General features: G+C 36.1%; 1 protein-coding gene across 7 annotated transcripts in view; it reads right to left on the reverse strand.

Moving 5' to 3' along the window:
• ROCK1 (Rho associated coiled-coil containing protein kinase 1) overlaps positions 1–26,260 on the reverse strand; it is an 85,492-nt gene that overhangs the window by 34,010 nt on the left and 25,222 nt on the right. For all 7 annotated transcript variants that reach the window (XR_007200403.1, XR_007200402.1, XM_048289329.1 and 4 more), the window contains exons 2-12: positions 18,826–18,907; positions 15,065–15,165; positions 14,112–14,249; positions 12,762–12,937; positions 9,928–10,012; positions 8,162–8,306; positions 7,733–7,871; positions 7,237–7,328; positions 6,893–7,052; positions 4,416–4,482; positions 1,074–1,162 (exon numbers count right to left, since the gene is read on the reverse strand). Coding sequence is in view for 5 of the 7 variants with exons in the window: in XM_048289329.1 (XP_048145286.1) it covers positions 1,074–1,162; positions 4,416–4,482; positions 6,893–7,052; positions 7,237–7,328; positions 7,733–7,871; positions 8,162–8,306; positions 9,928–10,012; positions 12,762–12,937; positions 14,112–14,249; positions 15,065–15,165; positions 18,826–18,907 (1,274 nt within the window). In the remaining 2 variants the exon portion in view is untranslated. The remainder of the gene's footprint in view (positions 1–1,073; positions 1,163–4,415; positions 4,483–6,892; positions 7,053–7,236; positions 7,329–7,732; positions 7,872–8,161; positions 8,307–9,927; positions 10,013–12,761; positions 12,938–14,111; positions 14,250–15,064; positions 15,166–18,825; positions 18,908–26,260) is intronic.

Consider the following 26,260-nt stretch of genomic DNA (forward strand, 5'->3'; position numbering starts at 1 on the left):
CAGTAAAACCTCATTTAACTGGCCATAACACTGACACATCCATTGCATTTTTGGAGGCAGCTATCCCTCTTCAAAGAGGCAACAAAAAGGACCCAGACAAGGCTACCTGGCAGCTACAAAAAATGCTAACTGTTGTAACTGCCGCTGTCTCCTGTCTACTAACTGCACAGTGAATGGTATGACATACCAGAAGACACAGCTGTGCTCTGACAACTTCAGCAGCACTGCAGGAAGACAGCTACTGAGTATCCCTCAAGAATGTATGCCCTGCTTGTGGAGAGCAATCAGAACGTCCCAACAGTGCAACAGTGGCACACAGCCTAAATTCCCACCAGACCACTTCGGTTACCAGTTTACACCTAAAGAGCTTGTGTAGCTACACACTATGGTTCTAATTCACAAGTCTAAATTCTTCCTGTATCCTATACCTAGTGTTGCCTCCTAGTATTATTTAATCCTTCAGGAAAAGACTTCAAAAGGAGAAGCTAACTGAAGGGGAATTTAGTTTGCATGACTCTGAGTAAAAATGCCTGATTATCAGAAAAGAATAATCTCAACCATTTGTTCATAAGTGTAGCTGCAAGAAAAATGCTTCTTCAACATGGTAGAAACAGGATTTTAGAAAGCAAATAGTTGTTCTTACATGTCAGTCATAGAAAAAAAAAAGTGGTTTTCCAACAAGTACCCTGTATTTGGAAAACAGCTAATTAATTTTAATAACCCAATACAAGCCATATATACAGAATCTCACATTTTCAAAGAAATCAGCATGATGAGTGTGTACCTCAGTCCAATAAAACATCTGAATACAGAGATATCAGGTAAACTCAAACACTTAAGTGTTCAGAAAGAACATGTGTTACATGGATGTCAATGAAAAAAAAAAAACCCAAACATTTTCTTTATACTATACTCAAGAAAATTGTAGAATTACTTAAAGCTGTGCCTGGAACTCCCCTGGAGAACTACCATACTATTCTTAGTGTTATCCTGGTAATCCCTAAAGCAGTAACAAAAATCTGAAGTGTTAGATACATTTAAATTATGTAAACAATTAAAGTTCAAAGTCTCACCTGCACTTTTGCTCCATTTCATCTTTCAACTGCATTTCATTATGTAGCTGTTCTTCTAAGTCATAGATCATCTTCTGCATATTTTCCAGCTTTAAGTATATATTTGTACATGAAAGAACATGCATTAAATTTAGAAACTTTAAAGAAGTACTTAATAATATTCAGTTCTGCTTACATCGTATCACAGCTTACTTTCTTCTACCAAAAAGACATTTTACCTTATTGAAATGTGATGCATGTCCCTCCCTCCCTGCCCCAAAATTTAGTTACAAGAAATAACACAGTTTTTTCATTTGCATGCGCATGAAATTTTAGGATATCTTCAAAATTTACAGGGCTAAGCTAAATCATTAATCCTCCTTGTTTTTACATTTCTTTGGAATCTTACTAAAGACGTTACTACATAGATGTAAGAAAGCACTTTTGTTAGTCTCAAAGTTTCTTCTAGCATGAATCACCACATGTATTTTGCAATGCATCTTCAAGCTCCCAACAAGCTCAGGAAGCAGAACCAGGCCTGTCAGTTACTGGCAATGGGGAGAAAGTGCTCTTACCATCTCTTTAGCCAGAGATCATTTTTACAGCTAGAACTGTACTAAGGTTTGAAAAATAGTAACAAACTTCAGATGTTAATACAGCACATTACTGCATAGCACGTACTGTTTGCCAGCAGGATAAACTCAGAAATTCATTCTTTTCATGTAGCCTCAAAATATCTATTTTCCACCGAATATCTAGGCACAATAATCCCATTCCAACATTAAAATCCTCAGTTAACATGATGGTGTCAGCTTTGAGGCAGCTCATTAAGTCAACCTTGTGTTGATTCATTCACCTTTCTACTGACATTGTCAGGATTTCGGCCTATTTAGTTTTTCCACATTTCCCTCAATGCTCTGGAACTCCATAGAGAAGCACTACATTCCTAATCTAGACTCTCTTCACAGCAACATATTCAAGTGGTTCTGATCCTTTCCTTTCTTGTTTCCCGTTTCAACTCCAAAATCTCAAAAAAAAATCCAAAAATTACACATTTCGGCACTTAACAGAGCAGCTCTGGAAAACAAATAACTGGTGTGACATAGAACACAATACTATGTGGATCAAACAATAGTCGTAGTTAAAAACAAGAGATGGCCTCTAAATCTAAACTTTAAGAAAAAAGGAAGGACCAGTACACAAAGGATTTATCTCTGGTATGAACCACTGAGAAATAAAGCAAGAAGCAAGACTATTTACAGGCTCTCACTTTAATAAGAAAGGACTGCAGCAAACACCCGAAAACAGGATAACGAAGTTTCAATGTAATTGCTCTTCCATTTCTTTTAATTCATGTTACAGCCCTTCCAGACAGGGTGCACAGAGGAACTAAATGGGATAGATGAGAAACAAGTCTAAAAAGACATCTGGCAACTGAGGCATTTCTGTACTGACTCCTACTAGCTTGGACTGCTATCGCATCCTCTTGCGTTTCTCCGTCTCTGCATGTTCTCACATCAGGCTGGACCCCAGGGGACCCATCTGAGCTTGCTGAGCAGTCTAATTATATCAGTAGAGACAACAGGCTTCCGGACAAAGTTCTGCACAATCTGCTATCAATAGACTAAAGAATACCTCAAGAAAATCCTGAGTTACAATTAACTCAGTATAAAAGCACTCCTTTAAGTTTTAGTTTGTTCTCAGTTTCCATTTTGAGTAGGAAGCAGGGGAGGAAAGGACTATAGGAAAGTCTGTCTGCAGCAGAGAAGTCAAGAAAAATCCCTCTGGAACTGTCATAGTGTTTCATTTTTCTTAATCACTACAGCATAGTGAGTCTGATTCTGTACCCTGAGCAATGAAGAAAACTTAAGATCCAGTGCAAAAGCATCTGTTAATCATCTTTTTCCGAAAATCTAACTGTTTACAGGTGGTTATGGCAGCACTAAACCAAAGTAAGCAATCAGACATTGAATTCCATTTTTGCACAACATCATGGCCTAATATTTCCAGAACTAATTAATTTGCTAACAGTGTGTCAACATTACCGTTTTCATTACAGCATGTAATGAAAGAAAAACAGCTGAGAAAGAACTGTGGGGTAAAAATACCTTGCAGTAAAGACTCAACATTTATTTAAACCTTCCTACACTTAAATTCTTCCAGACCTTCACCTCCCAAAACTGCTAAAATCACAAGACATTCAAATATGTCTGACAATATGGACAGGACTATTGAGGGCTCTTTAACTACAGACTGAGTAGTATTCCACTGAGTACGCCAAGTCCATTCAGTACCTCTCTTCAAAAGTCAACCAAAATCCAGCACACAGTTTTTAGTATTTTCAAATATTTGAAAGTCTGGCTCTGGTTTTAAATTTTACTGTATCAACAGTCAAATGCTTATTAGGAAAAGAAAATATATCAAACACATCAATATACAAAAAGAATCAAGCCATTTCAACGAATAAATTCAGTTGCCCAATAAAGGACATAATCAGCTCCCCTGCCCTGTACAAATTTTCTCTGGGTAGTGCCATGTGTCCTTAAACCTTTTTATTGCCAGTTTAAGAGAAAAGGGAACACAAATCAGTATCTCTTCTACTCTCAACAGAAAACAGAAAAATATACTAACAAAGTAGATCATAGTCAAAGCCAAGATTTCTTTTAGAGTTAATTATTAATTTTTTGACCATGCTTTCTTCTGGAAAGAATGTAATTTGTAAAATATCAAACCAGTCTCAGGGAATAGCTTGATTTATATCAGAACTTACATAGAATCCAAGCATTCAACCAAGTCTCAAACACCTTAGCATATCTTGCCAGAAACCTGACTGCCAAGATGCTTGGGAACAAGTATTCCCAAGAAAGAATTCCTGACCATTTCTTGCTAGGTGAACTGCTCTAGAAATGCAGATCCTCAATGCCCCAACTCCCAACAGCTTGTGGGGAAGGCTTGTGAAGGAGCAGAATGCCCAAGTTTGGTACATTATCTTCCACCTCCCACTTAATTCACTGGAAGTCCAGACTCCCCATGGTTGCCACAAAGATACCCAGGATTGATAAGGTACTCTAAAAACCACTGCACAAGCACTTTGATATTTCTAAAGATAAAAACTGTGAATCCTTTTCCACAAAACATTTTGGCTATTTTACTCAATTCAGGAAAATCAATGTTACATTAAGAAGTGAAATTCTGCTTTTCCAATAGCTTTATTAGGGAGGCCATACTAAAGAGCTAAAAATTATGCATCGATTTCTCATATCCCAAACACTGAGACAACTTGAAACATTTCTAACTCAAAACAGTTTATGCCTATATGTGCAGTAGACTCTTTATTAGGATACAGCAAATATGAAGACATACCACACTTTTGTCCACACTGGAGCCTGTTCTGTTATCATTGGAATTTTCTGCAGGGACACCTAAATACCTGCAAAAACATTTTTTAAAGTTTTATTTGAAGAGCTGTTTAAAGGCAAGATTATGAAAAAAATATTAAGATAATACAGACATCCTAAAATATAACTCCCAGATTTATTGCTCCAAAATACGGATAATCAAATAGTAACATAATCAGATTTAAGCACATATAATTGAAAAATTCAATTTATTATAAAGGTTAAAGTAGAAAGTTGCAATAGAAGGCCTCCAGAAAAAAAGGATTTCTGCCAAATACTAATACAACCACTTTCCTTTTTTTAAATTATAATTAAAAAAAACTTTGCTTTCCTTGGTTACAACACTCTCATTGGCTTCCATCCCATAAATATTTACTCAGGCACTTATGCAGCAAGTAGCAGTAATGAAGCAAAGTCTGCAGAGATTGTGTGACTTTCAACAAAGTTACTAAGAGTTCCACACACAAAAAGTTTGCCCTGAAGCCAGTGTTCTCATTTTACATAAATGTTTTCTAAAAATACCATAAATTTCTAGTTGTGATGATTCTAAAGAGTCAGGTAAACAAATACAAATTACTATTTTTAAATTCCTTTGGTATTTGATGTGACATTCTTGGCCTGGTAACTGCTCTAAAGAGACATAAAGTATCTATTAAGGGCATCAGATTATGTGAGGAATAACTTTCCAACACACGAGCTGAGAAAGATGGACACATCCTCTTTTTGTTTCATGTGGATCTTTTCAGATGCAAAAAAACCTCTCCAAAAGATCAAGGAGGGTAAAATCAAAGGCATCTCCAAACCACGGTCAAATTAAACATCAGGCCAGCTTTCAGACAATCAAATGACAAAGTGGAAATGAAGCTGTTTCCTTATAGGATCAGGCTTGCTGTTTGGAGCACAAGAAGCCACCATATTTTACACACCAGGGTTGTTGAGCAGTGAGAATGTGATACTTAGGCACAGCACCAGCTCCATCAAATCTAGAAGAGAACTCACAAGCCAGATAGGGCTACAAAGCGTTCTCAGCTGGTATTCCAAAACCTGTGTTAAAATGGCCAAATACAGATTTATTTTTCTTTTAATACTTGAACTGTTTTCAGTACAAAAAGAAAACAAAAGTTATGATTACAGGTTTAGCAAGCATGACTAGTCATTTCAGAGTTTTCAAGACCATCACACCACAGCAGAATATCACAGGACAAAATTCAATTCTAGGCCAGCATTATAGTTCTAGTAAGCCTACAAAGTTATGATAGTAGCAGGGAGGAGCAGAGCTGTTCAGTGACAGCAAGAACACAGCCACTTAGCTCTCTAAATTCCTGGTACTGTCACCCAAATAGGAAAACGGGGAAGGAAGAAATTCTGTTACTAACAAGCTCGTAAAATGCTACTTCTTGACAATATATTCCAAAATATTCCTGCAAGGCAAAAATTAAAACTTTTCAAAGTTACAGACTAAAGTGAGAACAGTAGGTGAAACTCTTGAACTGCTGAACTCACCCAAAGTGTATGGAAAGCCTGCAAGTCCTTCTACACCTTACCATGGCAAAAAGTAACAACAAATCCAACTCTTTGCAGAGATGGAAAGAATTTCACCACAAGCTTGGAGAATTGTTTCCTCTTCTATGCAAGGACGAAAACCAGATTTATTTCCTTTAAGATTTTCCTATCCAGAAATGCTACTAAAACTAACAGTCTCTATCTGACAGTTCTAGTAGAAGTTTTAGCCCATTTTAAGCCTGACACCACAATTAAAACAGCTTTCCAAGTAATAAAGAGTTATTGAGATTTTTGAATGTAGATATAGCTAACCATAGGGCCTACAATAATAATGACTATTGAAAGCATGAACTAATACATTTTAACTGATGTAGTTTAGAAGTCTTTCAAGCAATAGTGAAAACCATAAAGCATCACAATCTCACTCTGCAGTGGATGTGTACTTAAAAAAAAAGAAAAATTATGAAGCAGAAAGCAAGCAAATAGGAAATATTGCTAGTAAGCCAAGGTTTAATTTACTGCACACTAAAACACTGATGTAAAGTATGGAAACTTCATATACAGCTCAGGGACAGTAATTTGCAGTAAAACAAACGGACTTTCAAACCCTGATTCATGACTCTACACACACAACTCAGTGCTCTGCAGACAGCTCTGCCTAGTAGTGGCAACAGTGGATTTTTCCTGCTCAGCTTCTGCAGTATCACTATAAAATCTTCTCAGTGCAGAATAGGACATTCAACAACACAATGTGATATTTTAAAGTAATGATGCCTAGCAGTACTAGTTATCATTGTTAAAATATTAAAAGAGCAATTTTCAGTATTCTGAATGATTAGTAAGGATCTGAATAGACTTAAATCTAAATAATGGTTGGTAAGAGTCAGAAACAGTGCCAAAAAAAAGAATACACTGTTAATTTGGTTTCTGCATACGTACCGACGGTTGCTGTAGTATGTAAATCCTACAAAAGGAAGCTGGTTGCCCACAAATGCTTTTGGTATGGGAAATGTTTCTTCCTCTCCTTTGTCTTCTTCCAGATCATCAAAATTACTAGTGTCAATGTCACTACTTAAGTCAGGCACAACTGGCGCTACAGCTAGAAAAAATGCAAAATATTATGATAATAATTATTATAGTACTCAAATCACTAAAAAAATTTTTGCTTGGTATAGAGTAAATACAACTTTAAACTCCTTTAAACAAAATAAACCAGAGTCCTTTTGCTAACATGATACATACATAAACCAGACCATCATTTCTGAGAAAAGCACTGTACTTACTGTCTCTGAGTGTTTCCCAAGCCCACTGATCATTTTTGAAGAAAAGGTGCCGTTTAATTTCTTCTACACCATTTCGTCCTAGCCTCACTTCCCTGTTAAAGAGCATTTTGGTCAAACACGTGAGATTCCATAAATTATTCTGAAGGAAAGACTCATTTTAAGGCATAATCTAACAACAAAGACAGTAAAATACCGCTCAAGCTCCGGTAAAACGTAGACGTAACTCTAAAGTTTTCATAAGAATGTATCTATATGACCACAGCAGCTACATTTCAGAACAGTTTGGGTTTAACTTTTGTCTCTAAGAAGCTCTGCTGCTTCTATTTCCACCATCATGGACAGCTCAGGCAATTGCCAAATTGTTATACTGCATTCCTGCTCAAGTATTTGAGCAGTTTAAGAATGCACACAAAACAAATACCCATTTTCCTTCAACATGACAAGAATTATTCTTAATGAAGGCTTACTTTCATGATGAGTAAAATACAAATCTTACCTATCAGTTAAAAAGGCACAAATAAGGTTTTTTGCCTCTTTAGAAATGTCACTGTCATCAGGGAAAGTAAGGGAGTTCTTATGGTTCATAATCTTACTGTACGTTCCAACCAAAGAATCTGCATAAAAAGGTGTATCACCTGAAAAAGCAGAACCACGAACATTAAAAAGCAGATCAAAATTATTGTAGACTTGATTTGCAATATTTGAATTACATATACAACAATATGTGCAATCAAGCGAACAAGAGGCAAGGACAAATGTTTGAGAACTCTACCAGAAGTTTTCTAAAATATATTCTGTAAATACCAGGATCTGTAAACCACAGCTTATGCCAGAAGAGTAATAATGTTAAAAACAAGAGTGATTTTAACATGGGATCCTACTTAAGTAGTGTAGTGCAGTCTATTTTGATGATCCCACTACTCACCTACAAGCATCTCATACAAGAAGACTCCAACTGACCACCAGTCACATTCCCGCCCATAGTAACCATCCCCTCCCTGGGACTTCAGTACTTCAGGAGAGATGTAGTCAGGTGTTCCCACAGCCGTGTCACATCGTACCATTCCTTCCTACAAAGGAGAAGAAATCAGCCAGGCCCAAATTGCCAGTAAGTTCCATGAGTTTATGCAGCCTAAGCAACATCAACAGATCCACATCAAATTTTGTCAACAAACATTCTTTTTTAAATGGATTTTTTGTATTTTTGAAGTCTAAGCTGCTAAAGCCAGAACAAAGCACTAGATCTGTCAAACACAGTGGAAGTTACTTTAAAAACTTCAGTTAGTATCCAAGAAGTAATCAGAATTGCATCTAGGCCCTGCACACACCACACAGCCACTCATGCCTGTATAAATAGAAATGTGTCATTTGCTGACAGGATGTACTGTAAACAGTGAAAGCTCCTCTGTTAGCATAAATGGGTCAACATTAGGGATATTGATAACAGGAACAGCTGAACTGCAAGTTTTTGGCCTCTGGCCCAAGATACAGAATGCTAGGAAGACTAAAGGTAGATAAGGCTTTGAAAACCTAAGAAGGGAGACTTCAAAGCAGGTAACAGGTGAGAAGAATGTTTGATGTTCCTCACACCCCTGAGAAAGGGCTGGAAGAACTGAGATCAGTCACACTGGAGCTGTCATCCAGAATGCTAAAGCCGCAACCACGCACCCTTTTCCAGTGCCACTCCGGCACTTCTGAAGTAACCCTATGCCATTCCTAGAAATTGATCAGTAGAAAAATTTGCATAAAAATATATAACTAAGCAAATAAAATAAATGCCAATCTAGCGTTGCATATGCAGCAAATCCTAAATTAAGCTCCTGCACTGAGCAGCTTTTCTTCTATAGAGTAAATTTTCTCTTTCAAAAGACGAGAGGAACCAAGACGAGGCTCAAGACTACTAGGATTTGTACGCAATAACCTGCACTTGGTTTTCAGCGGTGCCTTTTATTCAGCACCTAAGTACAGTAATTTACTCAAATCCAATGGAATATGGTGAGAACATACTGTACATATTACACCAACTCCACTAAGTACCATGTATTTCAGACTTCCACCATATGTGTTCCTCAAATATATGCACAGGCTGGCACAAACCAGTCAGTTTTGTGTAGGGAACAGTGCTACAGAGTATTCGAATATTGTTGCAAAACATGTTTTTTAATGACTTGAGAATACGTTTTTAAAAAATAAATAATTCTATGATACCTGTTTCCTTCAGATTTGTCTTCGCGCTACGTCAGCAAAGGTTAGTAAGTACAACTGGTATTCAGAAACTGGCACATCAGTTTTGATTCTTTCATTTCTGGCACACTATGTAAAAATCATCTCATTTCTTTGCATTAACTTTTCATACCAAAAGACTTAAAGAAATAACCCCGAGCATCTAGAGACAATAAACGGCTTGACTTCAGAAAGTTTCTTTCAAAAACAGTACTTGAAGAACCATTTCTGCACCTTACACTGTCACTGAATAAGAGGCATGAATCTCAGAATCACAGAATGATTTGGGTTGGAAGGGACCTTAAGGATAATCTAGTTTCTTTCACTAGACCATGAAGAACTGTAAGAGAGCAGAGTGGAACTTTGCATTCTTCTTATCTAGCTTAAAACTTTTCAGTATCTTTTTTTTTCACTTTTAAGTATGTTTTCCTTTCACAAACATAAAAGTGAAAATACAAACACATTTACCTTGTTCATCTTCATACAAGTACCAAAATCTGCTAATTTTAAATGACCAGCTTTATCTAGCAGCATATTATCAGGCTTCACATCTCTGAAAGAAGAAAAATACGTATTTTAAAAAATAAAAAAAATCCATTTAACTTATGAAAACAATGGAAGTCAACTGCTTTTCAGCAACATTGCATGGAAAAACAGCAACATTAAAGCACCACTGCTGCCTCCATTTTTTTCTGATTTCTCTAAGTATCACGACCAACACAGATTGCATTTTTAAGAAGTAGACCACATAAGAATACAGCCTCAAAGTCATCAAATGTAATAGATCTGGACACTGATCTTGAACCTCAAGTTCCTAAAAAACACTCACTGGTTACATCAAAAAGGCATTGAAAACACAGCTTCTTTTCTGTACCACTTCTATTTCAACAACTGGATGTCATTTTCAAAAGTCTATTATTGTGAACAAATATTTTCCCATGACTCAAGAGGAGCATTAACTTATACTCCTCTCCATCAAGTACTTTCACTGGAGAAGTTTTCATAAAGTAACTGGTAAAGTGCAGCATGTTGATGTTATTGAATATACTGACGCAGAATAGCAGTAAGAAACAATTATCAAGATAATGTAACACAAATTTCAGGAGAAGTATATTTCGGAGACCTAAAAGGAGAACTCTGGTCATAACCATCAGATGAAATGTAGTGCAAATGTACCAGTAGACTCACAGAATAATTTTGATTGGGAGAGATTTTTGTAAGACTCTCAGTTAGCTGCCTGATGTATAGCTACAAAGTCAGATTCAACTTCAAAGTTACATTAGGTTACTCAAAGTCAAATCCAGGCAAGTTTTCTTTTTTTTTTTTTTTTTTCTTTCTTTTTTGAGGATGGAGATTCCATAACCTTTCTCTTGTACTGTTTGACCTCCCCATAGTGGAAAAAAAAACCTCCTAATGAATAGCTATAGTTCCTTGCTGCAACTTGTGTCATCCATTGCCTTTCATCTTTTCAAGTCTGGCTCCACCTTTTTTATAAAGTCCTGTTGGGCCACTGGGGACTAATGCTTTCTGTCTTGCCTGAGCACTGTTCATGTTGTGAACAGAGACAGTGCTGATCCCAGTATCAAACCTCTGGGGAGCTGCTGGTAGCTGATTGTTGCTGGACAGCACAATCTATTCAAAGAGTATCTAGACAGTTCTACCTGTTAAAACTGTACCTTTCTAACCTGCCTACATCTACAACCTCGCTAAAGTCAAGACAAAGACTCTGCCTCACCAGTGAAGCCCATCATCTCAACACAGAAGGTAACTGGTTTGGGAAGACATGCATTTCCCTTCACAAATCCATGCAGGCTGTTCACAATCACCTTCCTGTGCTCAGAAATGGTTTCCTGAGAATTTTAATTCAACTGCCCTCAGGCTGGCTAGCCTTCAGCTCCTCTGACTCTCTCCTCCTGGCCCTTCCTGGGGCAAGACAGGTGTGCCATTTGTTTCCTTCCAGTCATCAGGAATCTCCCAATTCCCACACACCTCCCAAGGTGACAGCGAGCAGTACCATAAGGCTACTTGCCAGCTCCCTCACCACCCCTGGCATGTCCCACCTTGTGCCTTGGGCACATATATTCAGTTTGCACAACTAGGACTCAGCTTCATCTTCCTCTGCCAGAGCAATGCTTCCCTCTCCCAAGCTCTGCCACTGGGCACAGGGACCCAAGAGGCCTGAAAGCAGACCTTCTCAATGAAGGCTGGGGCAAAAGCAGCAGCCTCAGCCATTCCCATGTCCTCTGTCCCTTGGTCCCTGACCCATTAAGCAGTAGGCTCATTTTTCCCTAAGTTCCTTTTCATTCATCAGAGTTGAACAGATTAACTACAGGGAAAAACAAATTCCAAAGTACCTCCTGGTGTCAAAATAATCTAAATTTTCACAAAAAAAACCTCGCTGTGCTGCTGGCATCTTCTAATGCCTGCTTTCTAAAGCTTGCAATACACACGTACAAATGGTTCATTCAGCCAGATAATTTACCCATTAGATTCAGCATAGCTACATAATTAATGATGCTCTAGATCCTACTCAAGCAATGGATTAGTCATTTATTTCGCTTTGTGGTTGCTTTTTTGCAAAAGCTTACATGTTAATGCTGATCCTGTGACCAAATTACAAACTGAAAATGTATATACTATAGGGTATACTACACACTACTCAAAGTCTTCCTGTATTTTCGGTTGAAAAAAGTTATTCTTCTGCTCCTAGTTAATACAATTTTTAAAAGGCTAGCAACAGATACAAGTTCAAATACCAAAAAGAAAACTTCTCAACCTGAGAAATTATTACATTTCTCTTTAGGGCAAGTACATAATATGAAACTAATACAAGTCCCTTTGCTCTGCATCTCAATTTTCCATCTTGCCCCTTACAAGGAACCATATGGCTGGGAAATTTTCCTCACATTGTTCACAGATTCTTGTATAATGGGTCACTGAGGCTTCAAATGCCTAGCAGAGAATTAATTCCTAACAGTGGATACTACTGTGATCAAATTCCCTAAACAGCTTTTTCTAATCAAAAGGAAAGAGCCATTTTGGGGTCAACATGCTCATACCATTTTTGTTCTTGTTATCTCTCGGTAAAGTGGGACAATTTTATTGCTCCCCAAACTGAGGAACACTTTTACTGTATCACCTCAGACTTAGTTTCTGATGGCAACAACTTTGCAATTTGTAAGATGGAATAATTATGTAACAACAATAAGGAAGTAATATCTTGAATTTTAAAACTGCCTAAACTGAAGTAATTGCAGTAGCATCAGGAAATAAACAACCCTATGTAACATCTTCTTTCTTACCTGTGTATAAAACCCATTGAGTGAATTGCATCTAATGCAAGTACAACTTCAGCAGTATAAAATCTTGCCCATTTCTCTGGAACATCGTAGTTACTCATTAAATTGACAAGGTCCCCGCCAGGCATGTATTCCATCACCATGTACAGGTAACGGTCATCTTGGAATGCGTAAAATAACTGCAAAAAGCAAAAACAAAAAGTAAGCCACATAATATTCCAGTTATCTTTAATATTTTGCTTGTTGGCAATCAAAGGCATTTCTGAGAAAACTGATTTCCAAAGTAACGGAATTTCTACAATTACTGCAGCAATTCTCATTATCCTGCAGACTTCCTAAAAAGAAATTAACCTCTAGAGCAAATTTTAGCCAGATCCTCCATCCCTTTATATTACCGTGGAAGAAGTGCTGGTTACAAATCAAGATTAGTGAATTTGGTACAATGAATTTTGAGATAATTTCAAAGAATGCTCATTACATTAAGATGACAAAATGCTTCTTTTCTCACTGGGATGCTAGCTGACACATACACAAACATGAAACTACTGTATTGCAAACATCTGCCCAATTCTATTTGTATTATCACTAAATGTTTACTTTTTATTGTCAACATTTATTATATAGAAAATAAGCCTAAACTTTAAAGAATAAAAATATCTCCCTCAAAGTTGTCAGCCCTCTGTTCAACATCAGTAGTGCAAGCAGATTTTTCTTTACTTAAAATTGTACGAAATGCTTAAGTTTAATTCCATCCAGACAGATAGTAATGCAGTTACCCATCTGACTTGGGTAAATCTTGAATGAGTTTGTGTAATTCCAACCTAACAGAAGAATTTATATGCTTAAGGGTAAAAACAGTTTAAATTAACAAGCTGACATGTGCACACACAATGCATGATGATTGGTTCAGGCATGCTCCTTAGAATTTCAAAGGCAGCAGTACCTCCCAAAAAACTGTCAGTGACAACACTAAAATGAGGAAAAAATAGCCAGAGCGGGCAAAATTTGAATCAAAGATACACACAGAAATTAGAATACACAGAAGCTGTGTCTTAAGTATGTCTTTCTAGTATGCTGGATGTCTCAAATAATTGCTATGGAGCAGATACACCAATATATATCTGGCAAAGAGTTTTAATAATAAACAGAATAGTTTATCTTGTTGTGACAAAATACAGTTTGAAGCAAGTGCAATACCTGCTCTTTTGTACAGCATTCCCAATGTTAGTCGTGTATTCCCTAGCAGACCAAAAAACCAAAAAAAGAGACTTTCAAACATGTAATTCCAAGTCATGCAGTGTTGCAACCAAACTATTCTACAATGTCAATATTTTTAAAGTAGTATCACTTTACCTGAACAACCCAGGGACTATTAGCAAAAGCCATAATATCCCTTTCTTCCCAGAAGAATGCAGAATCTGATCTTTTTATCATCTCAAATTTGCTCAGAAGCTTCATAGCATACACTCTCCTTGAGGATTTATGCCTTACCTGTGAAGACAAATGTGACACGCAGAACACAGTAGTTTGCCATATTAACACACGATGAACATCACTGAAAGCATTACTTTTCCTGCTCTACCATTTAATACGTTTTATAAGACTCTTCACATTACTATAAAGGATTATATACCGTAGGTCCACAAAATAATTATATCTGACAATGCATTACTTTTAAAATACTTGCTAGAACAATTCAACACAGAAGTCCATAGGCATAAGAGTCACATAATTCGCATGTATGTGCCTTTAAAAGAACAAATATTGGCAGTTAGTGTTGTTAAATACCGTAAAGTTAAAACTATGAGCATTTTCCAGAGTTCATTAGCAGATGTGTATACTTGCTGCTGTATTTCCAGTTTCTCCCACCAGCACTCAATTAAATAAAGCAGGATGAACAAGCCTGGCTGCTAACCTATCACAAACAACACACATCTCTCATCTGTGAGAACTATGTCCACAAAAATCTGGTGCAGTCCCTGAACTGGCAGAAACTCTTCTAGCCTTTAAGACTTCAAGTGTCCATGTAAACAGTGGTAAAGGCTAATTTTCTTGATTATGAGAATACACATTGAATTTTATTCTAAGAGAGAAGACTACAATGCAAAACAAGTACTTGTGCACTTGGACAGGACCGAAATACAACGTTTCCAAAAACATTTCCATGAAATATAAAGGAATAAAATTTCACTGATCTAAAGGCTTTAATATTTAAGACTGCATCTTCAGAACACTACACTGAGAAACAGATGCATGAGCAAACACTATAGAATACATTCAAATGTACAAATAGAAACTTAACTTACCAACTGAACCTCCCCGAATGCCCCTCTACCGATCACCTTCACCACTTCATAATCTTCAGCTTTCATGCGCAGATCTCTCATTTTATTTACTGTGTCTTTATCTACACAGAACAAAATTCACATTTCATATACAGTCAATTTAATTAAACCCATTTCTCTAATTTCAGTTTCTCGTAGATTTTAGAAGTGCTGCTCAAAGAACCTACCTTCCCATTGAAAAACTCTCTGCAGAATGCACGACCTCATTCTCATGACCACAGTAACCAAAACCTGACAAAACCTAATGCAATTACTCTACCGTACAATCATATTACAGGAGATCTTAATTTAGGAATTTTTTAAAAATAATTACCTGCAGAAAAAAAAAAAAAAGCTATGCAAAAATTTCATATCCAGCATGAGCCTGCTTGCAAGCTGATCAGTATAATAAGATTATTTTTGAATAAATATGCAACACATCTGGGAAAGCGTATCAGAAAATACACTACAAGACACTTGAAAAAATATTTTTAGAAAAAAGTTCTGCTTTTCTGCACTTTCATGATTCCTAATACTCAAAAAAAGTAGATTTTAATTTAAAACATGCACTGGGAATCATTGCAATTATTTATATAAACCTGTCATTCTATAAACTAGAATAATTTACAAACTCCCTGTGGGCAGATATTCTAATTCCAAATTTGGTAAAAGATTAAAACAGTCTATTTTAATCCATGTGGGTCAACACTGGCATGAGACTATGTAGAAAAGCTTCATGCTTCAGTATTTCTAAAAGCCAGGAAGTTCTACTAAAACAGATATGCTTCTAATAAAATAAATTATGCAACAATGTTTAATTTTCAAAAATAATATTCTAGGCCTAAAAGCAAAGTTTAGAGAGAAGTAAGGACTGCGGAAGAAAAAGGAGGAGAAATAAAATATTTTAAGTTCAAATGTTACAAAATGAGGAGGCACTTGACAGAAAATTATCATTCGATTTCTGCCTACACAGGCCACGACCTAAAACAAAAGCAGCCTATGTACAATAAAAATTCAGTAAGATTTTATTACTGCAACAGGAACAAACATAGTTCTGTTTGAATAAATACTCTGTGGCATTACTATCTAATGTAAAGCCAACCCCTTTACAACGCAGCACAACACAGGTTGATTCTGGTAAACTATAGCAAAATTCTAAATTCTGACAAATTCTTTCACACAGGGATCAAAATATTCAGGGGTTCCAACAAATAATTTCTTATTTCCCCTGGTGCCAACTGGCCTACAGTAGAGGAGGAGCAAGACTATACAGAACTAAAATACAGCAATTTTCATGACAGCAATTTTCTAGCTATTGTTAACTTCCTGCCTAGTAATCTCACAACAGGAGGTTCACCACTTCTGAATGAAAAAGCCTGACATTGGTGCAAAAGAAAGTGAAGCATAGTATGAATCCTTTACATGGTATTCAACCACAAGCCTTGCCTACGAACAAAGCAGAATTAAGGAAAATATATCTGAAGAGCAACCTAAGATAAGGATTTTAAAATAACGTAAACCAAGCTTGTGATCAGTTGCAAATTGAAATTTACTCCTTGAGATAACTGAGTGTTAACAGGTATCTTCAGACTATGTTACAGTAACAACAGTGCTGGAAATTCGACCTCCATATTCTAAGATCTATTATACAAGGTTTGTCAGGCTGCAATATACTTCATTGGCAGTTCCTTATCTCCCAGGACCAGTGGAGGACCTGGCCAGCTTATGCTGTATGAACAGCTGGGGTGGCTCCCACAGCAAAACATCGCCTTCTCCAACTTGCCCTGAACTTTGGTTATAGGCTTAGATGCTGCCTTGAAATAAACTGAGTCACCACTGCAAAGCAGGGCTCTCAGATACCTTTAATACTCATTTCTTTATTCTTTTAATTCTATATGGTAGAAGATCACTCAGGTTCTACATCTGCAAAAATCATCCTCATAACCTCAGCTGGTAGAGGCAGAAATAAGTAAAGAGGGGATAGGGAGTGGTTCACAGGGCAATCAGTCTATAAAATAAAGGAAGCAAACTCCCATTTTATTTGCCATCTAGAAATGTATTTTGAATTTCTGCAATAATGGTGCAAAACAGCTAATACTGCATAAAAGATATTTAAAACAGCCTTCTAATAAAACTACAATAAACACAAAAATGTCTTTTTAACTATAGAAATTCAAGGCAAACTAGACTTCAGTGTTCCCTCTAAGGCCACTACTTGCACATCCACAGCTTGCTTTCATATTTCAGCAAACGCTGCAAGTTAATATTCTAAAGGCAGTTTGAAGGGAACTAATATGTTCTGTTCTCCACTTTCAGATTACTTCAGGTCACATCTTACACAGGATATAATTTATACCTAAAAGATATTCATTATCAGTCTGTAAATGTAAAAGTTTTCTTTCACTCAGCCCCAATTGCAAAAGTGAAGCTTTTTGAGACTCACTAATGATTTCACTACTCATAAAAATTACATTCAAACTATCTGTTGCAATGACTATTTCCTTTGCCTAATACAACTTCTCTTTTCTCCAAGAGTTTCACCACACCTTCTCAGTAAATAACTGAGTATACAAAATGTGCATGTAACTCAGCATATGGTATCAATATAGTTTGAACTGTTAAAAGTTAAACAGAACATTTGAGCTTAGGCTTTCAGTAACCAGCTTATGTGCAAGTGAGCCATCAACTAGTGGATTCATATATTCACACAAATGGAGAATCATGTAAAATGAACACCACAAATTCACTATCACAGGTTACAGCTGCACTCAATAAACCATTTGAGAAGACCTTGGAAACAGAAAAAAGCCCCACATAAATTTCAATGAAGCAAAGACAAAAATTATTTTAGTCAAATTACTTTATATTTCCCACAAAAAACATTTATTATAGAATTCAACTGAGATACTTAAGCCCATAAAAATCTAAAAATATTAGCTTAATTTCAAGGTTTGCCCATTAGTCCACAGGCAGAAGCAAGTCTTCAATCAGCAAACATTTCTGCCATATTCTTCAGAATTTCTCCTTTTGGCAGCCTTTAGAAAAGATTTGATTCTTAAACGCCGTTTTGGGGTTTCGTTTGTGGTTTGTTTTTTTCAATTATGAAAACTATGGAACTATGATTTCTATTTAAAAAACAAACTTTATTACTTTAAAATGTTATTATAGAGTATAACATGCAGGAAATCTGGTAGTGGCCAAATACAGAGTAAATGCAGATAATTCTGCAGACACATCAGCCGCATACACAAGTGAATGTATCAGCTATGCAGTATGAAGTTTTCATGAAAAGAGAGCTTTTATACTAAAAAAAAAAAAAAAAAACAAAAAACCAGCCTACAAAATGGTAGTCTATTATTATTTAATACTGTTTCCTGACATTGTATACATCATTCTGTCATTTTACTGTTAATTGCTTATGATATCTTGTATATGAAATTAGAAAACAAGTTATGGGAATCCAGGGAGTTGCCCTAACAAAGAGAACAGGCCTTTCTCTTAAAAGGCTTTGTGCCACCGCAGGCAAGGCAACAGACTGGACATTCAGTTGCTGGAGATAAGATTTGTATAGGCAGCTGTCACTTCTCACTGAAAAATAAATAAATAAGACTCTTACAACAACTTGCACCCAAAAACTCAATGCACACCAAATCCCTAGCTGCTCTTCAAAGAGCTAGAAGAGGTGTTTTCTTTTTGATACTATAAACTTCTGTTACTTAGTAAATTAAACATTAAATACTTACACCTGTTTAAGAAGTTGTCAATGTTCTTGTTTTTTCTTAAGGCAGGAAAATCCAAGTCATATACCAAAGCATCTAATCCATCCTGAAAGAAACCAAACAAAACAACAAGCAAAATTAAGTACTTGGAAAAATAATTACACATGCTGCTAACTGAAGAGCCAAGATAAAAAGCCAGTTGTCCCTATCAATTTTCCATGCAAATGAAATCATTCACATTATTTAATGACTGTTAGCAGTTACGTGAAACAGCTGTCACTCCTTCACTTCCATTGGACCCATTAAAATTTAATTCCACACGCTTCTATGAATTATTAATTACCCTAATTAGCTCTATACTTTCATGAAAAAAATTACTTTTTCCAAATACAAGAAGAACAAATAGCAGTTCTAATGAAGTTCAGCAATATTAAGAAGTCACAGTGTATCACACAGTAGGGACTTGAACATGAAATGGCAACTGGCAAATAGGACAATGATGGTAAATCTAATTCTCAGAGTCAAACCCCAGATTTTACCCATTGAATCAGTGTGAATTCTCATGAACAAGATTCTGGCTTTATACATTCCAACTTAAATCTAGAAACAAACAGCCACAAGCCCATCTGGCACTACTACCACAGCACACATCCCCATGAACAAAAGTAAACCAAACATCATCAAAAAACTCAAGAGAAAAATACAACAAAGAAGGAGATAACTTTAAGGTCTCATTAAGTGCCATGAACTTTGTGACTTAAAGGTTAAATCTATGTTTACCAATAGGTATAAATGATTCCTCAGTGGATAGCATCTTCTTGGAGTAAAACTAAACCCAGTCTTTTGGCTGAAAACCACAGATATAGTTTCTACTGAAAAATGATCAAGTATTCTAGGGAATTACATAACAAAGAATCATAAGAGCGTTAGGGAATCCTCTGTCTCAGGTAGGTATTGTGTAAGTGACAACTGCAAAAACAGAGATGCAGGTCTTAAAATACGAATTGATGGATGTTACCAAAGCACACCAGAGATGTACTGCTATTTACTTGTCCAGTTCATAGCTAGGTGTCTATGTTAGCTATTTTTGACCTGGCTGGAGCGAGATATTAGACCAGACATACCTTTGATCTGATCAGTTCAGAAATGACTAGAACTAATTTGATTGCTTTCAGCTTTTAAAAGGATTTTTCAATCCTTTTTTCAGGATTGAAAAATGACCCATCAGTATTCGCTAAATATATCAAGTAACTATGCCTGAACAAAAGCTAGAGTATAAGCTTTTTGAAAGCTTATTTTCCAGGAATATATAGTTGAGAACACATTTGATTTGGACTGAAACAGTAGTCTTTGATCTTTCACTTCAAGTTCAAATCTATTTTTCGCCTCAGTCTTAAGGACTGACTTTTAACTATAAAAAACCCAAAGTGCTATCAAAACCAACATTATTTCTTGGCTTGCAGTCCTCACTTTTAAAGTATGTGAGATAGAAATTATTTACTTAAGATATAATAAGAGTAAGCAGTAAAATAATGCTAGAATTTGAAAACTGGTAGCTGCAAGGATAATCAGAATTACTTTAAAGGCTAGATAATATTAAATTTGTCAGTTTCATGAAAACATTCCTGTTTTAAGTTACCTCTGCACACAGTGGCTCATTTTGAGCTAAGAAATGTTAAAATGAAAATTATACAAATCAAGAAAAGCATCACAGTATTTCAGCTCTCTAAAATAAAGCCAGGTTTTGCATCTTGTGTATTAAAGGGTCATCTTTTTGGACTGACACTGACGATGAAAAGGGAAAGCAAATAGCAAGGAAACAACATTTAACAGGTCAGTAGTAGAAATAAGAGAGTAAGAGGCCAACAACAATTTGGACTCAAGACAGATGCAGAAATGAAGGTACTCAGGGTAAGTGTAACTTAGTGAGAAATACTTTGCAAACTACTAAAAGACACCTGTTCCAAAAACACATGGTAAATACCCAGGAAATCCAGGAAAAAAAATCTATTCTTTGGTAAATTCAACCGAGAACCATGATAACTGCTTGCACAGCAGCACAAAGTCCACTAGTAGCTTCTGTGCATTTATCTCAATGCTGTGTGAAGCAGTAGGAAAAAAACAGCTATGAGGCTATTGGGTCACATCCAGTGATTTTTAAAAGCAAACTAGAGTTGGCAATGAACTGTCAAAATTTGGGGCCCAGTCTGCCGTGAAGCCTTCAAATCTGTAGAGTCAATCGATTTGTCCAGGTTCAGGGCTAACACAGAAAACTTCCACACGCCAACCAGAAGCACAGAATTCTCAAATCCTGGTTGGCTCTGGGGTTCTGCAATTACCTGTTTCAATTCAGAGCTTGCTTCAAAAGCCAAAATTCAGTCTTTTGCTTTATAGGAAGGGAGGTTTTAAACACTGAATACAAAAATATAGCAAAAATGGGAATATGTTTAAATTTATAACATCAATCTTACTTTTGTATCATACTTTTTCTTCCGAAATAATACTACATAAACCCGTACCAAAAGAAGCATAAAGTATAGAAAATGTCATAGTTTCCGTGGTGTCTTAGGCATGTTAGGTATTTTGTTGTGTTATTTTTTAAAGTTTTAAATTAAAGATGGGAAAAAGTATACAAATTCACTTTTAACAGGCAAAAGCAAATTTCAATTCTGTTTAATTCAGAATTCATCATATACAATGTTTCCTGTTCTGTTCTTCACCTTCCAGTTCTTAGATATGAACTCTATCAAGTAAAATACTTAACTAAAAAACTCTGAAATACAGATTCAAGCTACTGATCTCACATTCATTTCAAATCATATTTCAAGATCATGCAAACAATATCTAAGGAAGCTACATGCCAGTAATTGCTTATTTTAAAGGCTCTTCAATAATCAGCTCCCCTTCGCTACAGTATCCAGAATATAAACTATCCTGGTTCAAAACTTACATCAAAAAAGGTAGGGATGGGTGATATTCTATAACTAAGAGACTTGCAAATCCTTAACTGTCAAAATAATTTTTTTTTGACTGAAGTAAGTTTCTGAAGAAAAAAACCACCTTGGTATTTTAGTGGCAGACTGCAAATGTAAGAGTGAGCTTAGGGTAATTTTATGGAATCATAATGGAAGTAAAATATTTGGGATACCTAGTGTATAACATAAAACATGAAACAGTCTGTTTCCCTTACATCAGCTAAAGCAGGAGAACTTGCAAACACTACAAGCTGTGCCAGCACAAAGGGAAGCACAGAAGCACAGCTATTTTTAAGTGGTATCACTGGTGAACAAATAGGGAGGAGTACACAAGCTCAAAGTGAGTGCTGGTTCAAAGTGGTGCGGGTCAGAGAGACGGGAATATATGACAGAGTTTTAGAAATAATGGCTTGCAGAAAAAGGGTAAAGGCCAAATGAGACACAAAATCATTATTGGCAGTGGCTGCAGAGATAACTCATCTCTCAGCTTTCTTCATTCCATCTTGCTCTGTGGGAACCCAGAATGCAGAGAATATTTCTCTGCCTGTTTTGAAGGGTTCTACCCCCCTGGACAACACTGTTTGACCTTTGTCCATGGAGAAAATTGCCTACCCTCTGGGAAGAATTAGAATCTACACTGGTGTGAATTAGGTGATAGAATACTGTGTAAGATTGTCACAGGGTGAAAAATTCAGAGGTTTTGGGTTTATTAATATAGTAAATAAAAGCAAAAAACTCTAATTGCTCAATCTTTTAATACATCATCTGACTTCTTTGGTAACACAGAAAAGAAGGAACATCATCGTTCCATCAAGACCTATAGCAGCCATACTCTTCTCCTCTTAAAAAAAAAAAAAGAATGACATCATTATAATAGGCAACCATACCTCCAAAAGTTTCATACACTTTACTAAAATAAGATGGCCTCATTTTTATGATGGATTTTTTCTCCACTTGGATGGGTTCCATGTATTTTAGTATGCATCTTTTTTAAATACAGCACATTCCATACTTCTTGGAAATACAGATTGTGGCTTAGAGGTATTTTCAGCTAACACTAAGTTCCACCTTATTCTGTCATTACACAGCAATTTTCCTGCTTAGCTTTGAGGTCTACACAGACATTTTCCTTCCAACAATTAAAACCGAGTACTAAAATAAATTGGTTTATACCTCCACTTATGTGGTAACAGTATTTCAGAAGTAATTAAAAAAATGGGAAAACTGCCTTTCTAATGTTCTTCAGTCCGTTTCATGGTCTGATACAGACTTTTCTATATCACATTCATTCAATGAAATCATCAATAGTTTCATTCTCTATTTAAAACACCTCATTTTATCTGGAAATTTTTTAAAAGGCACACTAGGGAGCCATTACAACATGCAGAGCTCTTCTATACGAAACCAACAATTCCACATAATCTGTTGGTTCACTTTTATTCATTACTACACCACACTTAAAAGTTTAAAAGGAATAGTTATACGGAGTAAAATCAAGGTCTGTCTAGATGCATAGACTGGCTCTGGAGATGACAGTAAGAATGTCCAGGAAAGAGGATATGAGCAAGTCCAGCACACAGTAGTACTGCTCAGGTGTATGTGTGAGCCAGAAATGGCACTGTCATAATTAACTATCACAAAGATTTTCTAGGCAACATTTTTTTCAGTGATTTTCTAAAACATTTCTAAGCGTTTTCTCTGGTTTAGTTTCTTGCATTTACAGCATCATGCAGATGTGAATTCCACCACCTACAGGCTATGTGAAAGTGTACCTCGTTTTGAGTGTACCATTCTTCAGCCAAAAAAGGGACAATGATTCTTTACCCATGTACCCCAAGACAGCTTCACACACTTGCAGCATTTCACCACCGGCCATCTCTCTTCCAATTATCCTTGCATGAAAGCTGTTTCAATTCCCACCATCAGCACCCTCTGGTGCTTTGTTATTTCCACCATGTACTTTCTAAATGGGGCAGGGGCATGTGTGAAGAAAACACATATCGTATTTAAGCTGTGAGCACACCATAAGTACACGATGCAGTACAACATTTCCTGTTCTGTCCTTCATTACATTTTCAGTCATTCACCAAAATAGCTGGTTAATTTTTATAGTCACTGTGCACTAGTTTGATTTTTCCACAAAACTAGGCATTACAAATCAAAGCTAGTTCAATGTAACATAAGTACATAAAGATGAGAGGTTTTTCTCCCATGCATTCACTCAACATTCAGTGATGAATTTTACCTACCACTTATAATCAGCCAGGAACCACAAAGTATTAATTTCTTCTTTGATTTGCTGGATCTTTAATTTTTACTGCTCTACCATCATTAATTAACCATTACTCACCATTTTAGATCCCTTATGACTGTGAAATACCACACACCTGTTAAACCCCATTACCAATCTGTTTTGAATAGAGTGATTAGCAGCTTTCCATTCATTTGTCTATTCATACAACAAGCCAAACCCAACAGCCTTTTCCATTACTCTCCCTTCAGTTTTCCTAAAAATACAGAATGCTGGAACATAAAACTTATCATTAACACACACATTCACTACACAATCTATTAACACTGAATTTCTCAGGTTGTTACACTAACTTCCTTTCACTAGATTCATTTAAAATGGACCGGTTTTCTTCAGTTTGACCTAAGCAGTGTCACATTAATTGGATACTTTCCCAAATGTTGGTCTATACCTATTTCCAAAGTTTTAATGCATCAAACTGCCAGTCCTACTATGACTATACTAGATTTCTTTGCTCTGCAACTACATTCCTTAATCTCAAAACTCACTACAACTATGTAATACTTGTTTTATTCAGATGTATGAACTAATATTAATGCAATTTTATATGGCTATTTCAAAATATACACCATCAACCAATTCCAATTTAGCAAAACATATCTCATGATTTGTAAGTGATATAAAGTAGAAAATATACAATCTACATTGTCAGGGTACAACTATAGCATTTTTGTATTTTGAAATTTTATTTATGACATAGTATCATCTAGCACATAATAAATAAAAATGTATGAAATTCAGTTAAAACTTTGTTATTGAGACACTTTATTATTTTACTATTTATTTAGCACTCAAAGAACTAAAAAAATACTTAATGGGTATTACCAGCATACAAAATTTGCATTCCTTGGACAGACTGGCAGCTACCCAAGTTTAAAGTCTTTGCCACTTTTCCTTTTTTGGAGAGATGAAAGTAAGTCTTGAGCTCTACAATTCTTAACTGTCCATATTTTAGTTCCCTGTATTGTAGCCATTTTCCTATTTCTATAGTACTTAACTGTCCATATTTTAGTTCCCTGTATTGTAGCCATTTTCCTATTTCTATAGTACTATGAGCTTCCCCCACTACTCTCAAATCAACAAACCTGACCGACCTTGATTTGCACATGTTCATCATAACTCATAATAATGTCCTGTCATACACAAGTGATCTCTCTGGTCAACTATACCAGTAGTGCTACATTTATCTATCTCTAATCAAGTACACAAAAGATCCCACTAAGTTTTAAGTTAATCCCACTCATTAATTTTGCTGTCCAAATAAGAGAAAACTGCAATTCAACATTTCATCTTCAAAGTGGACAAGACAATCTAGACAGACTTAAGGCACTTCACTTAAGACTTTTCATTAAACTGTTAGAGCAGGCAAAGTACACAAACTGACACATGAGCCTGAGTAAAAGGTCCTTGATTCATCACCCAGCACGATACAACTCTACAGACCTCCTTGCCTCCTAGCACCTTGCAATACTCATAAGAGGTCTTGCTAATTTGGTTAAATCAATAGCCTTTCAAAAAGAAATATTGGGGAGGTGAAGTATTAACTCAGTAAAGAGCTAAGAGTTTGACTCAGGGGAGATTTAACATCTGCATAAGGAGATCTTGAAACTTCAAGGCAGTATTATTGAAAGCAGTATGGATTATTGCTTTCATTTTGGCCTTTTTAAAGGGTTATACCATGTGTAGTTGCAAACGCCACCCACATTCTGTGTACTTACATGCATAAGTACATGTCCTTGCCTTCTGTTCAAACAGTAGCTGTTCAACATTTGCTCTGACCAATTCCTAGAACATACATTTACTACCTGACTCACTAGATCATAATTCAATATAAATATCTCAATATATATTGATACACAAACACATATATGAAAACGCCCACTGTCACTAACACCAGAGCTAAAAGACCTCTCAATATTGTTACATCCATATTAGCACTGAAAGAAACCTTTGCAAGTCTTTAGACAGAAGCACATAAAAGTAGTAATGTTTTTTCACATGCACTTTTGGGTGTTGCTGTTTCTCCATTCCAGCAATGGATCCTACCACCTGAAGCATCTCCTAAAATGAACTAAAAATGTAGTGCGAATCTGTGAAATCAACTCATATACAGAATGTGTGCAGGAGTACTGCCAGCACCCACTACACAGATCATTCAGAGAACCTACACACC

Source organism: Corvus hawaiiensis, chromosome 30, assembly GCF_020740725.1.
Source record: "Corvus hawaiiensis isolate bCorHaw1 chromosome 30, bCorHaw1.pri.cur, whole genome shotgun sequence".
Taxonomy (NCBI): domain Eukaryota; kingdom Metazoa; phylum Chordata; class Aves; order Passeriformes; family Corvidae; genus Corvus; species Corvus hawaiiensis.